Source organism: Bos grunniens, chromosome 13, assembly GCF_055505025.1.
Source record: "Bos grunniens cultivar Pamir isolate PY7600 chromosome 13, Bosgru_T2T1.0, whole genome shotgun sequence".
Lineage (NCBI taxonomy): Eukaryota > Metazoa > Chordata > Mammalia > Artiodactyla > Bovidae > Bos > Bos grunniens.
In genome coordinates, this window is record NC_141177.1 from 13760120 (window position 1) to 13776536 (window position 16417).

Consider the following 16417-nt stretch of genomic DNA (forward strand, 5'->3'; position numbering starts at 1 on the left):
GGCAGCACGTTGGCGCGAGCTCAGGGCTGGCTGTTCTGAGGCAGCTTCGTGCCCACAGCCTGGGACTCTGGCCCCTGTCCTTAGAAATGGGGCTGCGCCCCTCCAGCCTTCCACACCTGCCTTGAATCTTTCCACCAGCCGGGCACAACCTGCCACAGGTACAGCAGGGTCCGTCAACGACCAGTGGCCTGTGCCCTGCAAGGCCAGCAGCTCCTTCATCCCTCCTTCCTTCCTGAGGGAAAGCATCCCGCGTCATCTTTGCCTTTAAAGAAACCTGCGTCATCGGCTGGCTTTGCTCCACGTCCTCTCCTTCTGCCCCTCGCCCACTGGGGCTGAGCAGCAGGAAGAGCAGAACATCATTATGGTGCCATTGAGAAGTAATTCCACTTTTTACAGTCCTTTTCAGAAGGAAAGCTTTTTCAATAAAATTTAAAATTTTTATTAACATTTAAATTATAAACCAAACGTTGGCAACCATATATAGACATGTTTGCTATGGACAGCTGATTGGGAGGTGGTACTTTGAAATACCATTTCAGAATTAGTTTAAATAAATCAATATGTTTTCTGAGAAACCATGTGATTTCCTTCGGTTTACAGTCCATGATATGGAAAGTTTAATATAATGTTAAATAATTTATTGTCTATCCTAAAAGCCATAGAAAATGGAATCACTATTGGGATCGGATAATAACAAGGCTTGAACGGCTCAGTGGTTCTTCTGAAGAGTATATAGAAATCTTAAAAAGGTAACACTGTTAACTGAGCTGTAAAATCCGTAAAAATAACAGGTCTGCCACAGTGCACAGATAAGTTCGTTCATTTTGCTTCCCCAGTCCCATCCCCCCACCAAGCAGCTTTCAGGTCAGAAGTGGAAGACATAGAAAATCATACATCCTACGTGAAGGAATGAAGGTCGTGAGAAACAGAGTGTGCAAAAATAAACTTTACAAGTCCATACTCCAACAACATGTCTGTCTATTGTCAGGATCTGATTGATTTCACAAACGCTCGAGATCACCCAGACAGCGTCCTCTTGCAGGGTCGTCTGGCAGACTCCAATCCAAGGTGTTTTGCTGTGACAGGGAAAATGGTCTCCACTCTGATTTGGGACTCACAGCTGGCCTGCTGAGCTGCTGTGGGAGGACATGTTCCTTGTGTGAGGGCGTTTCCTGAATGCGTGGCGGCCAGTGCCCAGCTGGACCTCTGCCGTGGGGAACTGGCCTTTCCACTCCGGGCCCACAGGTGCCCATCAGTCTTGACCCAGCTGGCGTCTTGCTCTGGCTCTTGGGGGGCTGTGACGCAAACACAGGCCCATCCTCACTGACGATGTGGGAGGAGCCACCTACTGCCCAGTGCCCACAGACATGTGCCCCCTGGTGAGTGGGTCCTTCAGGCTTGTGCCCAGGCTGCAGGCAGGGGGCACTGCGGCCCAGTGGGTGCCCCGGGGCCGCTGTCCTCCCACTGCCCTGAGGCGCTGCAGCTGTGGCCCTGCAACTTGCTGTCGCTCTCCCTGTTCTGGGTGGCACCCTGGGCCACCTCGGCCGCCTCCACGGGCCCCTCACGGCCTAGCTGCCCAATACTGCTACCCTGCACACGAGGCTCTGTGTCGGTCAGGTGGGTGGTGCTCCTGGTCGTGGGCAGCGTGCCCTTGTGCTGTGCCCTCCTCTCCAGGCAGGCCCTGTGCTCCTCCGCCTGGGCTCCAGGACACCTCCTCTCCCTCCCTGCCCGGCTAGGGTTTAAAGCTGCAGGACTGTGTAAACGTTGACTCCCGAGCCCAGCAAGGCTACTGCTGTTCCGCTCCTCTCAGGAATGTCCACGGCTCCGCGGAGCCTCCTGTGCCTCCAGCTGAGGCAGCCTCTCTCTCCGAGAGGCAGTGCCGCGGTGGTCCCAAGATGGAAGGCTCCATCTCCAGAAGGCAGGGCCAGGTGTGTGTGCTTAAAGGCTAGACAGTACAGTTTTTTGCCTTCACCCAGAGCTGGGGCGTGGAGGCCCAAAATAGGAATACATCTCATTAATGGCGTGCTTTTCGTCTAGTGTCCACGGCTGGAATCTGGGCTCTAGGCGGCGAGGCCAGAAGGGCGGCCCCACAGGCCGCTTCCCGGAGCCCAGTCCACGGCCCCCCTCCGTGCGTGGCGCGGCGCCTGCTGCTCTCCGCGAGGCTGCGGCACGGCTAGAGGCGGCTGTCTCCGTTGACCCGAGTCCTGCGTGGGGTCCTGGGCGGGAGGGAAGAGCATCCTGACGGGCGGCGGGGTGAAGCCTGGGGGGACGGGCCAGGGGAACCGAGGGCGGCCGGCCAACCCCCAGCCTCTCAGGACCACTCCTCCAGGCCACCTCGCCCCCACCCCTCACCTGCGATCCCGACCGTCAAAATGGTCTGCGAGATGCTCCTGGGAGATGCGGAAGTCCTCAAAGGGCTGCTGGTAGCGAGCTTCAAAGGAGCCCTCCCGGGCCCGGCCGTGGAACAGCGGGCCTGAGGCGTCACAGCTCCGCTCCCGCAGGGACGCACCCCCGAAGGGGCTGAGGTCGCCGTTCTCCTGCTTTGGCAGGGACACAGGGCTCAGTGGCTGCCCGGCCCCGGCGCCGCCCGCTGCCCGCCCGCCCGCGGGTACCTTGGCAGGGAACACGTCAATCTTGACGAGCAGGGAGGCCAGCTCCAGGCCCTCACTGTAGTTGTTCTTCAGAGGCACCGCTCTGTAGCCTGGGGGAGGAGGCTTGGCCCTTAGCCCAGGGGAACGCCGGCGAGCCGCCCCACCCCCGAGCTGGATCGCAGCGGGCATGGTGTGGAGAAGGGCCCTCACCTGTCTTCAGACCCTTCACTGGGAAGGTAGCCTGAGCTAGGAAGTTCTGGTCACTAAACATGTCCTCCTCATAGACCACGAAGCGCAGGAAGGCGAACTCGGGGTTACTAATCTGGAAGTGGAAGGGCTTGGCTGGCCACACGGGGTTCAGTCCATTGTCCACTGTGAAAGCAAGGGCAAAAGGCCTCAGGCCGCTGCCGGGATGATGGAGTCACAGGTGCAGAGGGGCTGACATGCCCGGGGGCGTGGGGTAGGCAGACGTACCCACGAACTCTGTCTTCTGCTTGATGCTGTCATACTCGGCTCCGGCCACCTCGATCTCCACAAAAGGACACACGATGCCTCGGCCGTTCTTCGGCAGGTGCCGGGCCCCCAGCACCTGTAAGGCAGGCGAGGATGGACCTGGGCTGGTCCCCACTGAGCGGTGGAGGCAGTGCGCCCTCTGCTGGGCCCTCAGGACACTGCCCAGAAGTCCCATGTGAGTTTTTGCAATCTAACCTACCTTAAATTCATGTGCATTTTAACACAAAAATGTTTAAATTACTTCCCCCCCAGGACAAAAAAGTAGAAATCTCTGGAAAGAAGACACGGTCACCCCCACTCTGTCCTTCCTTCTCCTTTAAGACCTGCTCAGGCCCACAGCCCCCGCACCCCACAGCACCAAGCCGCCCGCATCGCAGCTGCTCCCCTGGGGTCTCGAGAGGGCGGCATGGGGGCTCAGTGCTGCTCAAGCCCCCGTCCTAACAAGTGCCATCGAGCTGATTCCTGAGGCAGGGGCACCAGCTCCCTGCCCGTCTCTGCCCACTCCTGCCAGGCAGTGGCTACCCACAGTTTGGTCTTACTGGACCGCCTGACTCCTGAGTGCCAAGAACTGGCCACACTGAGCCCAGTCCCCCAGTGCAGGCCTGAAGCCCACGCCCACCTCAGAAAACGGCTTCCTCTCCCTTGAGCCCCAGGACTGTCCAGCACCCTCCCATGTCGTGTTAGCCAGCCCCCAGGCCCTGGTGCCTGGAAACAGCCCAGCAGAGCGCCCTCTTCCCACCTCGATGCAGATGGCGCACGGCTCCAGCCCACGGAGGCTGCTCTTGTCAAAGGGATCGAAGGCCTCATCGCGCATGACGCTGGGCTGCAGCACATAGCCACAGTGCCCGCCGGCCAGGAACAGGGCCTGGTTCATCTGCATGGGTTTGTCTGCAAGAGCAGGTTACAGTGGGCTCCAGCCCCAGTGCCTGGCGGGACCCCACCCCTGGTCGCTGCCTCACCTGGGGTCTGGAAGTTGAGGGCCACAAGCTGGCTGCCGCAGATCCACATGGGCAGGGGGTCGTAATTGGAGGAGTCCAGCCGCTGGCCCTTAGGGTAGATGCGGGAGAGCTGCAGGCGGTTGTACTGGAGGAACTTCTTGCCTTTGGCCTTGTTCACGTACTTCTCGGCCTTGGTCTCCGGGAAGGACGACATGTCGCGGTAGCAGGCCCGTTCAGTGCCAATCTCTGGGCCCAACAGGGAGCGCGCTCAGAGTCCGCCCACCCAGGTGCCACTGGGGAAAGCCCCCTCCCGCCCCAGGCTGGACCCTTACTCTCTTCGTCGAAAGGGACAGGCCGGCAGTAGACGACGAGCTCTGAGAGCTCTAGGGCGATCTTCTTCCTCCGCTCCATCATCTTGCCCTCGGTGAGCTGGGGACACATGGGCCTTGAGCCTGGGCGGGAGCCCCCAGGGAGAGGAGCCCCCGGCCACCTTGGGCATGTCCACCCGCACCTTCCAGACCCGGCTGTCCTCAGTCTCACCCCAGAAACCGTCCTGAGAACACACCCCTTCTCGGCTTCAGAGGCCGGGACCCTCACACCACCTGCGCCCCAGAAACACTCGAGGCGCTGGGCTGGCTGCACCCCAGGGCCGCTCGGTCCTCACTCAGCTCCGGGCCCGCTGCGGGCACTGACTACACTGGGAACGTGGGCGCAGTCCTCTGGGTCCTCTGGACCATCCTTCCAGCCCCGGCCCAGAAGCCTCACCCCTGATCCCGCAGTTCTCCTTTCTCAACACAACTACCTACCCGCCACAGCCAGACTTCAGCCCCAGCACATCCCTCCCTAGCGCCCCATGCAGCCCTCGGACTCGTGGAGGCCCACTTCCTTCCAGAAGCAGCTCCTGTTCTTGAGCTTTTCCTTCCCTCTGTATACCAGACCCCGGGATCCATCCCTTCAACCACCAGATCCTTCCAGGCCCTGCTCGGCTCTGAGCCCTCCGCACCCAGCCCTCTTGGCTTGGCCTGCGGGCGTCCTTTCTCCAAGGCAGCCACGGTGCGTCCCACAGCCCCTCCACCCCACCACAGGATTCCCGCACCCCGGCCAGCACGGGGCCTCCTCTCGGCTCCAGAAGCTGGTCCTTCCACCGCTCTGTCCTGCACAGGCGGCGCCCTTGCCTTCCACCCACCGAGGCCCACTGCCATCCCACCCAGCCGCAACTGCCCGCAGCTACGGCCGTCTCTGACCAGCACTTTGAGCTTCTGGCCCTGCCGTCTGCTCTGCGGCCCGCTTCACGTCAGACATCCCGCCTCGCTGACCTGCTCGTCCCGGCCTCTCTTTCTCAACACCCGCGTCCTCGGAGGTCACACCCTGCTCCCAACCTGTACCACCTCGCCCTAAACCCTGGCACCTACTCCTGCTTCCAGCCCAAGACCCAGCCTCTCGCCTCTGCCCCTGATACCAACTGGTCACTACGCAGAGCCACTCAGAAACATCTTGGGTGTACCTCAAACTCAACACACCCTCGACGTGCCATACCGTGGAGCACCTGTGTCCCTCCGGCCCCTGCCAAGCGGCGGGGGCTGCCCTGTGGCTGGAGAACCAGCACAGGCTCTTACCCTGGCATCCGCTGTCTGCGCCACCTCCCGGATCTTCTTCACCCAGTCCTGCAGCTCTTCCTGCGAGTCGGCAGCCACATCCAGGGACCAGTGTGCCACCGAGGCCATGCTGATGGAGAAGACGAACAGCCGGTTGTTCTTGCCCTCGGGACGGACGGCTGGAGAGAGGGAGGAGAGGAGAGCTGGGGATACAGGGCTGAACCCCCACCCCACCCCAGGCATGAGCAGAGCTCATTCCCTTCCTCTTCAGGGTGGAGGACAGGCAGCCTGGAGACAAGGCCCTGCCCCCACCTCTAAGCCTGTCTCAGCCAAGGACCAGCCCTCCAGAACCGTGGACTTCAGCTCGCCAGCAGCATCATCCCCAGTGTCTGCACGGGGGGAGCATGCAGGCTTCAGAGCTGGGGGATGGGGGGCCAGAGGGTGCCGAGCTGTCTGGGGAGAGCTCAGAACGAGGGCAGCCTGTGGGGTCCAACCCTCAGCTTCCTCTCTCTGGGCATGGAGAGAGCCACCAGGGACAGCCTGATCCTGAGTGGCAGAGAAAGGGCTGGGGCTCACCTATCTGACAAGCTGGCACATCCAGGACCCCCCGGAGCAAGTCCCCGAGTGGGCTGTTCTCGTCCAAGTGCTGTGGGAGGCAAAGCCCAAAGTCAGCAAGTCTGCTGTGTGCACATGAGGGGGTGTCTGAGTGCACGTGAGAAATACACCCTACAGACGAACACGAAACCACACGTGTGCGGCCCATGTTCATCGGACTGCGGCCTGCACGTGGTGATGGGAGCACATACGGGAGTGCTGTGCACACGCAGGCACGTGGACGCCGTGTGGGTGGTGGACACGGGAATCCCCTCCCACCAATATGGCCCTGGTCTCACCTCCCTCTCGGGCTCCAGGGCCGCCGGGCTGACCATTTCCTCCACGTAGTTTGAAGGGAACCACAGCTGCTTCTTCCCGCCGTAGTCACCCCGCCACCTGCGGAAGCCACAGTGTGCTGACCCCCAGGGACGACCCCAAACTCCCGAGAGGAAGCAGCTCTGCGGGTCCATTGGGGCCGACACGGGCCCTTGCTTCCCAAGCCCCTCTTGCGTGTGCACGGCCAGCGCCCAGGACGCCTGGCCTGCACCAGGGGCTCTCAGGGGCTCACCAGCCTCCCTCCTGCTTCTCCACGTTCTGGATGATGGCACTCTTGGTGAATGTCAGCTCGTCCTCCCGCTGCGCTTTGTAGTCGAAGAGAGCTTTGACGGCGCACTGTGGGAGAGAAGCCCCGGTCCAGCAGACAGGCTGCCCGCTCCTCCTCTCCCACCCACAGCTGCATGTGCACCAACCTTCATGACCGCTCTCCCCAGGGCAAAGGGGATGGGTGAGCCAGGGCTTCTGGAAGGAAGCTCCTCTGGGTTCGAGGGGACCTCCCAAGCCCCAACCCTGGGCCCCAGGAGTCAGACTGGGAAGCTGGAATGGGAGGTGCTGAGCGCCTCCTCTAAGACCAGGATGGCTCGGGGTGTGGCTGGCACCCCATCATTCCGCATCTCCGAAGTAGGAGAAGGAATCTGGTCCCTACTGCTGAGGAAAAATAAGGAAAAGGGCCCAGATCCTCACCCCTTAGAAACAAAGGCCCAAAGAGGAAGATCCGCCTGTCTGACAAAGCTCAGGAGTAGCCAGTGTGCCCCACCCGCTACCTGCTGCCACCAGGGAGGAAACCGGGGTTGCCCCGGGGAGGAGTCTGGAAGGGTCAGTGCTGACCCCTGGGACAGTGGCTGGGGCCAGCCCCGAGAGAGCTGTGGTCATACACCAACCACACACTTCGCAACACCTCTTAGGCCTCGGAAAACCACAAATACCACTTCTGCACAAAGACCGCAGGCCGCCCTGCACACCACAGCTGGGGGACCCTCCCCAGCTTCCTGCGCCCAGAGCCCGAAGCTGTACCTTGAACGTGGGCATGGGGTTCGCCTCCACATAGAAGCCAGGGTTGCGGCCCTCGTACAGCGCGCCGTAGTCAGGCTCCTGGAAATGGGATAGGACAGGCCATGTTAATGCCCAGAGGTGAGAGCAGCTGCTGGCTTCCGTGTCCCCTCCTCACCAGGCCGCTCGTCCGCCCCTTTCACACACCTGGTCCGCCAGGGTCCCCAACCTCAGGGGCCTAGAACATCCCTCCTCTCTCCTCACTCTTATCTTGGCCACCTTGTCCATGACTGGAGATCATGCCACTCCAGAAGCCGCCTCCACCCATACCTCCTCTCAGACCCCAGCCCCAGCGGGCGGCTCTCGCCCTGGCCACGTGGGCCCACTGAGGACAAGAGTCTCAAGTGGACGTTCTGCCGGGGCCCCACTGTCCTCGCTGCGGCTGTGATCCTGGCCCCTGCACCACAGCCTGCCTTCATGCTGGCTTCCCCGTGGCTCTGCCCTCCTCAAACACATCTCTATAGCCTACGAGCCCCTGCTGTGCTCCCACCCCCGAGGTGGATCCCCTACAGGGTGAACTCTGGGACCTCCCCACCCCACCCCCTAGCCCATAGGGACAGTTCTGCTGAAACCCGTTCCCCACCTCCTCACCCACACAACTGTCCCGGCCTCAAAGACACACACAGACAGGCCCTCCCTCTGGGACGCCTCCCTGGGTCTCCGCTGGGCTGGCTGGCCCCCCAGCAGCATGCGGGCCGCTTTGTCCTTCGCATCCACCCCGGGACTGCTGGCTGCTGGCCTGCCCTGTGGTGAGCCTGGCAGTTCCAAGAGGGCCAGTGGGTCTCCTGAGCCCTGCCCCCAGCCCCCAGGCGCTCACAGCTGTGCCGATCTTCTCCAGAGCCTCCTCGTTGATGGGGTAGCGCAGCTTCATCTTGCGGTACAGTGGGTGCTTCTCGTAGTAGCTGATGAGGTCGACAAGGCTGTCAAACTCTGAGTTGCCCAGCATCACGGTCTGGCCCTCCTGCTGGACGCGGCAGTGCTTGATCTTGCCCTCAGCCCTTGACAGACAGAGGAGCCACACGAGGTCAGTGGGCCGGGACCAGGGGTGCCCTGCATGGCCTCCAGCCCCACAGGGCTACCCCCTCACCGGAAGGAAATGGCGTAGGAGTTGGGCTCGTTCCGTTTCCGCACCAGGAAGGCCCCGTCCCTGGGTACACGCATCAGCATGTGCTCGGCCTGCGCTCTGGTCAGGCTGGCGTGGTACCACCTGCGGACAGACAATCCGAGTCAGCCCCGCCCCGCGCCGCAGCCCCAGGTCCACGCCCCCACCCCGCCGCAGGGCCGCTTCTAACCCACCCCGCCGCAGGGCCGCTTCTGGGTCCGGCCCCAGGCCCGCGTGCCCCGCCCCGCCCCGGGCCCCACCCCCGGGGCGCCCCCTCACTCTTTGCTCTCGTGCGCGTTGGTCTGCGGGACCGGCTCTGAGAGGCGCATCTCAAATTCGTTGCAGCGCAGGGGCACCTGCTGGTAGTGCGTGATGAGGTCATAGAGGGAGTCGAAGACGAGGTTGTCCGTCAGGAAGAACTTGGGGGTGCCTGCGTCCTGCCGGGAGTGGATCCGGCAGTGCTGCACTTTGCCATTCCGCCTGAGGGGACGGGGAGGCTGTGAGCAGCAGGCGGGGCGGCAGCCCACACGCCATCCATAGGAGGGCACCAGGTCTCAAGGAGGAGGCACTCTAAAGATGGCTCGGGTGGGGGCGGCCCTCCAGGGGCTCCACACCGACCGCCGTGTCTGCGTGTGTGCCCGGAACCCACGGCGCCCCTGCTGGTGCCAGACCCGCGTGTGCACATGCCGGGAGGCTTACCAGAAGGACAGAGTGTAGTCGCCCACAAAGGTCTCGCTCTCGCGCACAAGGAAGGAGCCGTCGGGGGCCCCGGTCTCAATGCAGTACTCCGTGAGCAGGCGCTCGGCGATGTGCCGCCCATCCCGGCCCGCCCCAAGCTTCCCGTGGAACCACTTCTCGTTGGAGTGCAGCTCTGTGCTGCCACTGGCCTGCAAAGCGGAGGGGACAGCAAAGCCGCTAGATGACCCGCACCCCAGCCTGGACCCCAGCCCTGGGCCAGCCCCTCACCTCCTTGGGCTCCTCCTCATCCTCGTTGCCCTGGTCGCTGCTGGTCTCCTCCGAGTAGTAGATCTTGCTGCTGGTCAGGACGAAGTAGTGGGGGTACCACTCCTGGAAGAGACGAGCGGGGGGCCTGTGACAGAGTCCTCTGTGTGGCTGCCCCGCCTGCCCCGCCGACCCCGCCCGGCCCAGCGCTCACATGGTTCACAGGGTCTTCCAGGTAGAGGATGCCATTCTTGATGGAGTTGCTGATGTCGTTCTCAGAGTACATCACCGATGTTGGCACCTCCTCGTAGGCACTGCCCTCAGCCAACTTCTTGTGCTGTGGGCGATACGTCGGGACTGGCATCCCAGGCCCCCACCTCCTCCCCCAGGCCTGAACCCACCACTGAAGCAAAGGCGTCCCCCATCCAGACCTACCTTGATAAGGATCTTCCTCTTGAGCTGGTTGGGGGAGGGGAGCCCGTCGGCTGCAATATCCACGGGCTTGGTGAGGAGTGTGTCCCCAAGCACCTTTTTGAAATACTGGGCCATGTTCCTCTGCTGGGCAATGCTGCAGTGGTCCTCGATGGACAGGATGACCGGGTACCTGCAGCAGGGGAACAGCATGTAACACAGGAGACCCCGTGATTCCCAGGGGTCATGGCTCAGACCCTCCCAGACTGAGGTGTCAGGGGCCTAGAGCCCGAGGTCCTCCCTAGAGGGGAGCTACCCCAGAGAAGAGGTGGAACTTATGGGTGCAGCAGAAACCCAGGCCAACTGGGACTGCCACAGACAGGCATCCCCAGACTTGGTCCCTTCGTGGAGCTGCCCCAGCAGCGAGGAGGGACATCCTACACCAAATTTAGCTACTGGGGGCCCCTGGTGATCCCCTCAATGAGGTGGGAGAGGGTAGTGACCACAGTTTGGGGAAACAATAGGAACTGCAAAGTGAAACACGCGGAGGACAGACGATTCTCTGGGTTGTGACAGTAAAGGAGCTGGCAGGACAACCACCTCACAGGCCCAGGGCTACAGGACTGATCTCTGAAGATGAAGAGCTTGAGTGTGTTCCACAGGCTGAGGAGCAGGGCCCAAGGAGCAGGCAGGTGGGCCAAGGGTGCAGGAAGTAAGCAGCTCGGGCAGCAAGGGCTCCAGCAGCTGGCAGGAGGTGGAAGGCAGGGCCGGGACCTGGGGGGCTTTCACAGGGACCCAGGAGAGGTGGAGCCGAGCCCCGGCCGCTCACTCTGAGGCCACAAAGGCGTGCTCCTTGATGGTGTGCAGGACGTCTGAGAACTTGATCTTGGTGGTCAGAGTGTGTCCATGGTAAATGACCGGCATCCCATCCGGGCCGTCCCAGCAGTCCACTGGGGAGCAAGGCGACAACAGTCAAGCGGGCAGGCTCCATCCCCCATCTCCCCACCCATCCTGCCCCGGGCCCCCCGCCCCCGGCCCCCACGCACACTCAATGCAACGGCAGCCCATCCGCAGACAGCGAGCGTAGGCTTCCAGGGAGGACTCGCTGGAGAACTGGTCCCCGGTCAGGTACCTAGACAGGGAGGCGGGTGGCGGGGCATCAGGCAAGCCCCACCTCCTGGGGTCAGGCCAGGGGCCGAGGGCGCCACTCACGTGTTGTGCGAGGAGGAGATCCAGTAGTGGGACAGGGGGTTGTTCATGGTGTCGGGGCACACCTCGTCTAGCTGCGAGTTCCATATGCTGTTCTCCTTGGAGAACAGGAAGGTGACGAACTATCCGGGAACAAATGTGGAGAGGATAGAAGATGAGCCCCTGCCTTGCACCACGGCACTGGCTGGTACAGGAAGGGGGTCAGTCCAGGCAGGCGGGGGGGGGGCGGGCACGGCGGACCTCGTCCAGGAAGAAGTAAGGCTCCTCAATCTCTCGCAAGGGGTCTCGGAGGAAGCTGAGCATGAACTCCTGCACCTGGAGCCGGTCCACCGCCCACAGCTCCTGACGGGGTGGGAGAGAGGAGCGTGAGAGAGGCCTCCAGCTGCTGGGGAGCCCAGACCCCCTGCCGGCACCCCGGCCCAGGCCCAGCCCAGTCCTACCCCTTGGTACTCGAGGAGGAACTGCTGGAACTCAGGAAGGGACACCCGGCACAGCTCCGGCCGCTCCCCCGCCCTGCAGGACAGAAGGGAAGTGCCTGGTGGCCGGATGGCTAGCGTGGACCATGGACAATGGGGGCCCCTCAGAAGGCGGTGCCCAGGATGGTCCAGGAGGGCTCCCCACCCCCACCATCCACAATCTCCCTCCGGCCCAGGGAATCAACCAGGGGAGGGACGGGGGTGCCTGGGCAGAAGCCCACCTCCCCACTTCAGACCAAACCTCAGGGCGCTGGCTTCCAGGAAAGGAAGGTCCATCTGCAGGAGACAGAACCGGGTCAGCGCAAGAACCCAGGGAGGCCCCATGGGCAAGGGGCTCTCGGGAAGAAAGGCTGGGACAACACAAAGGGAGTGGAGTGGGGCGGGGCAGGGGGCAGGCGTGGCGGGGCGGGGGCTCAGGCACCGTCTTCTGGGCGCTGTACATGAGGCTGCGGTACAGCTGTGCAAACTGCCCGTAGGTGATGTCACTGGTGCGCTGCTCCAGGTCCTAGAGACAGAGCAGGGCCGCTGGTCAGGGCCCACCGGGGCTGGGGGCGGCTGAGCTCCCCGCCCGCCTGCAGACAGCCCGCAGGCCCTCACCGTCAGCCGCTCCCGGAGGAAGCGCATGTTGGGGACCCGGTAGTTGACCTGGGACAGCATGTTCTTCAGGTCCTTGGCCGATATCCTGAGGAGACAGAGACACCGCCAGCGGCTTCAGCCCCACCTCTCATGACCTCTGACCTGTGGGCCGTGTCCACCTGCGGCTGGGCAGGTAAACACCACCACTCTGGGCCCTGCAGCCCTGACGGCGAGCCTGGCTCAGAGCCAGAGGTGACCAAGGGAAGGTCCTTCCTCTCCCAGGCCTCCAGGCACAGAGGGAGGCAGCCCCTGCATGGCTCCCCAGAGCCCCTTCAGCCTCGCTCTCAAAGCCCGGTGCCGCCATGGGCAGGCAGCTCGCAGGACTCCCAGCCCACGGCCCGGGGACTTGGGGCCTCCTCAGGGAGGAGAGCAAGGACCCGTCTCAGCCAAGCACCAGCGCTGGCGACAAGCACGGTCCCAGGGTCTCACAGAAGTGCGCTGCCTTCCGAGGCAGCCTGCCTAAGGGTGGGGCAGAGGACCATGCTCGGCCAGGCAACAGGAAGAAAAAGATGGGGACAGGGAAGCCTTCTCTCCTGGGAGGGGGCAACACGGAGGGGAAAGCAGGCACGTCTCCTCCCGCCCTGGCGGTCCTGCTCTCCTCCAGCCAGTGGTCGCCTGGCCTCCGTCACGCAGGAGGGGCTGGTAGGGCCCCCTGGATGGGTTAGGAAACCTGCCCCACCCAGCCTTCCTCCTGTGGGCTCCTTGCCACCAGCATCACACGCAGGTTGAAACCACTCCCCCCAAAACACCCGTCTGCCCTGCTTCCTCCCCAGCGGCTGCCCCTTCTCTGCCCCTCCTCACGGCAGTGCTTCGAAGGAGCCATCCAGGCTCCTCTCACTCCCAGGACCCCATGTCTACTCCTCCACCGTCAGCTTCGAGGTCACCGACAGCTCTCGGTCATCCCCACGTGACAAGGCGTGGCACAGCTGACCAGCCCCTCCTCTCTGGGCTTCCAAGGCTCTGCCTCCTCCGGTTTTCCTCGGCTCCTAACTGCCCCAGGCCCCGGTGGACAAGCCGCCCAGGCTGGGATCGGCCACCAGTGCTCTCCTCTTTCCTTGCTGTGTTTGCCTGTGGGCGCCTCCAGCCTCCCAAACCCCCTGCGTGCTGTGCTCCTCAGGTCCCATCTCTGGCCCACTTTGTCCCCGAGCTCGTTCTACCCACCTGCCTGCTCAACACCTCTACCTGACCATCGACGGGCATCACGGGACTCACCCCCTCAAATGAGACCCTCTCATTGCTACTGCTGCTGCTAAGTCGCTTCAGTTGTGTCCGACTCTGTGTGGCCCCATAAACGCCAGCCCACCAGGCTCCCCCATCCCTGGGACTCTCCAGGCAAGAACACTGGAGTGGGTTGCCATTTCCTTCTCCAGTGCATGAAAGTGAAAAGGGAAAGTGAAGTCGCTCAGTCGTCTAACTCTTAGCGACCCCATGGACTGCAGCCCACCAGGCTCCTCCATCCATGGGATTTTCCAGGCAAGAGTACTGGAGTGGGGTGCCATTGCCTTCTCCGGCGTCCCTCTCATAGCCTTCCCTATTTCAGTCAATGGCAACCCCACCTTTCTAGATGCTCAGACCAAAAACCTTAATATAATCCTCACTCTCCTTCACGCTCCAGAACTGATGTGTTAGCAAATTCCATTGAGCTCTATATTCAAAATATAGCCCCACCGAAATCCAACCCCTTCCTAACGCCCCCACCCTGACCTAGCCATCATCTTCACTGGGAGCATCGGAGTCGCTTCCTAATAAGCGAGCTCTCCACCCACCCGCCGCCCTGTGGAACTGACCCCAGGTCACATCACACTTCTCTTCAAAACCTTCCGTGGTGCCTGCCTCTCCCCCGTCAGCGGTCCTCCTCATCCATGGCCTGGCCTTTGTCCCACACCTCTGTAGCCCCTCTGGCTGTCACACCGTGGCCTCAAAGTCATGAGCTCCAAAGGGAAAAGGAAAGTGAAGTCACTCAGTCATATCTGACTCTTTGTGACCCCATGGACTGTAGCCTACCAGACTCCTCTGTCCATGGGATTTTCCAGGCAAGATACTGGAGTGGGTTGCCATCTCTTTCTCCAGGAGATCTTCCCAGGAGATTGAACCCAGATCTCCTGCACTGCAGGCGGATGCTTTACTGTCTGAGCCACCAGAGAAGTCCTAAGTGAGCTCCAAGGCACCCCCAAACACACTACAGCACACCCAGAGCTGGTTCTGTGCAGCAGAACGGTTCCCACAGCAGCGGTGCACTTGGCTTATCGTCGCTGGCCTCCCCACCAGCTGGCACAGGCCCTCGGACAGCTGACTGCAGGAAGTGCCTGTACCAGAGGCCTGCCCAGCCCTGGCTGTGCATGAGGCAGATCCTCCAGTTCTCGAAGTGGGGCCACTGTTCTGGTCGCCCCAACCCACCCTGCCGGGATAGGGCCCCAGCTCAGCACCCACCGGTCCTCACGGTTCCGGTCCACTGAGTAGAACTGCTTCCGCAGCCACCTGGTGGGAGAGAAGGAGCCTGAAGTGAGGCCAGGCCTGGGGAGGAGACCGGCAGGCAGGCTCGGGTGCAGAGGCCCAGGAGTCCCTGCCCTGCTCCCGAGGGCCCAGCGCCCTGACCTCACCGGTCAGGAGCGGGTTCTCACCTCTCAATCTGCAGGGGTGTGGCTGCCTGCAATGTGTCCTCCATCAGCCAAGTCAGGCCCTTGATCCACATGTTCACTTCGTCCTCAGACGTGGCTGTGAGCAGGGGGTAAAGAGCTGAGCCTGGAGCTGGGCTGCGTCCCCCAACCTCCCACCTCCTCCAGCCCCTCAGTTCCACCTTGGAGGCTCAGGGTCTTAAGGCGGAATTCCATTCCATACAGGATGACGAAGCAGTGGGACTGGTCCGGTCGAAAAGCAGGATCCTCTTGGTAGCGATCGAAGTCCCGTGAGGTCTTCCCTGGGCGGATCTCCTTGATTTCACGAATGTCAACTGTGAGGGCAGGGGAGAGACCAAGGTCAGGCTCAGGCCTCCCAAGGTGAGCAGGGCTGCCTGGGCTCCCTGCTCGTTCCCACACTCTCTTCAGAGAAGACCACTGAAAGAGACAGCCCCTCGGGGGCACTCAAGACCACTCAGGCCCACTGTGGGAGGGAAGAGAGCTGCGCTGAGTCTACAGGCAGAGTTCTGCTAAAAGCTGGGGGTCTGGGGGAACAGGGAGCTCTGTGCTGTGCACGCTGCCTCCCTGACAACACAGGTGGATCACTCTGACTTGGAGAAAGCTGGACTCGAGAACAAGAAATGGGGACCCACGGCTGCAAGTCTGTGAGGACCATTTTCTGACACAAAAGCGCACCAACTGAATCATGAAGCCCCAAGGTTCGGGCTGGGGAGAGGCAGGCCCAAATGGGTCTCAGAGTCCAAGGCGGGGAGCAGGCACTGGGCCAACAGACCTGGTGCAACCCCAACAAGCCCCCTCCCAGACATCCCCGAGCAAGTTCCAGCAAGAGCAGGGCTGCCCACAGACGGCTCCCACCCTGGCCACCCAGCTCAGACCAGGGAAGCACCAGGTCGGAGCAGCAGACAAACCGCCTCAGCTACTAACTCAGACCACGCCGAGTGACTCATTTAACTTCTCTCCATCTGGGTTTTACCATCTCTAGAGCAAAGAGCTTGACTGAATTCCTCCAGAAGGCAGGGTGGTAGAAGAAACCTGCGTGGACTCGGGGGTGGGCCTGCCAGGACTAGACTCCCAGCTCCAGCTCACCTTAGCTGTGTGACCTCAGCAGAGGGACAACCACTCTGACCCTTCTGTGTCCCCGTGAAGGCAGGTGACGGATGGCGGCACTGGGAGGGGTTGCTGAGCTCCCAAGTCCAACAGCCTGGAGCGCCCAGGCCTGTAGGCGGCACGTGGTGGGCGCTGACTCAAGCCTCCCTCCAGCTCCCTGATGGGTCTTGGGGGTCTGCAGTTGGAGCGGGCACACAGGCGGTGACCCCAGGCCTGGAGAGGGCACAGCTGCACAGTCCCCAGGCTGGGACCCTACACAGAGGACAGACTTTCCAGGCCAG

At 62.2% G+C, this 16417-nt stretch overlaps 1 protein-coding gene across 5 annotated transcripts in view; it reads right to left on the reverse strand.

The window, feature by feature from the left end:
• Nucleotides 1–415: 415 nt before the first annotated feature.
• PLCG1 (phospholipase C gamma 1) overlaps nt 416–16417 on the reverse strand; it is a 35119-nt gene continuing 19117 nt past the window's right edge. For 3 of the 5 annotated variants that reach the window (XM_086331805.1, XM_086331807.1, XM_086331809.1), the window contains 31 exons: nt 15191–15343; nt 15015–15108; nt 14824–14871; nt 12355–12439; nt 12179–12262; nt 11999–12033; nt 11722–11794; nt 11522–11623; nt 11285–11403; nt 11119–11204; nt 10902–11022; nt 10097–10265; nt 9876–9998; nt 9686–9787; nt 9419–9606; nt 8999–9199; nt 8705–8824; nt 8435–8615; nt 7582–7659; nt 6800–6903; nt 6531–6627; nt 6214–6283; nt 5659–5816; nt 4375–4471; nt 4064–4288; nt 3844–3992; nt 3066–3180; nt 2802–2963; nt 2613–2701; nt 2353–2540; nt 416–2216 (listed from right to left, as the gene is read on the reverse strand). In XM_086331805.1, coding sequence (XP_086187931.1) covers nt 2174–2216; nt 2353–2540; nt 2613–2701; nt 2802–2963; nt 3066–3180; nt 3844–3992; nt 4064–4288; nt 4375–4471; nt 5659–5816; nt 6214–6283; nt 6531–6627; nt 6800–6903; nt 7582–7659; nt 8435–8615; nt 8705–8824; nt 8999–9199; nt 9419–9606; nt 9686–9787; nt 9876–9998; nt 10097–10265; nt 10902–11022; nt 11119–11204; nt 11285–11403; nt 11522–11623; nt 11722–11794; nt 11999–12033; nt 12179–12262; nt 12355–12439; nt 14824–14871; nt 15015–15108; nt 15191–15343 — 3659 coding nt within the window. In that variant the 3' untranslated portion in view covers nt 416–2173. The remainder of the gene's footprint in view (nt 2217–2352; nt 2541–2612; nt 2702–2801; nt 2964–3065; nt 3181–3843; nt 3993–4063; nt 4289–4374; nt 4472–5658; nt 5817–6213; nt 6284–6530; nt 6628–6799; nt 6904–7581; nt 7660–8434; nt 8616–8704; nt 8825–8998; nt 9200–9418; nt 9607–9685; nt 9788–9875; nt 9999–10096; nt 10266–10901; nt 11023–11118; nt 11205–11284; nt 11404–11521; nt 11624–11721; nt 11795–11998; nt 12034–12178; nt 12263–12354; nt 12440–14823; nt 14872–15014; nt 15109–15190; nt 15344–16417) is intronic. The other 2 variants (XM_086331806.1, XM_086331808.1) reach the window with 1 other exon arrangement.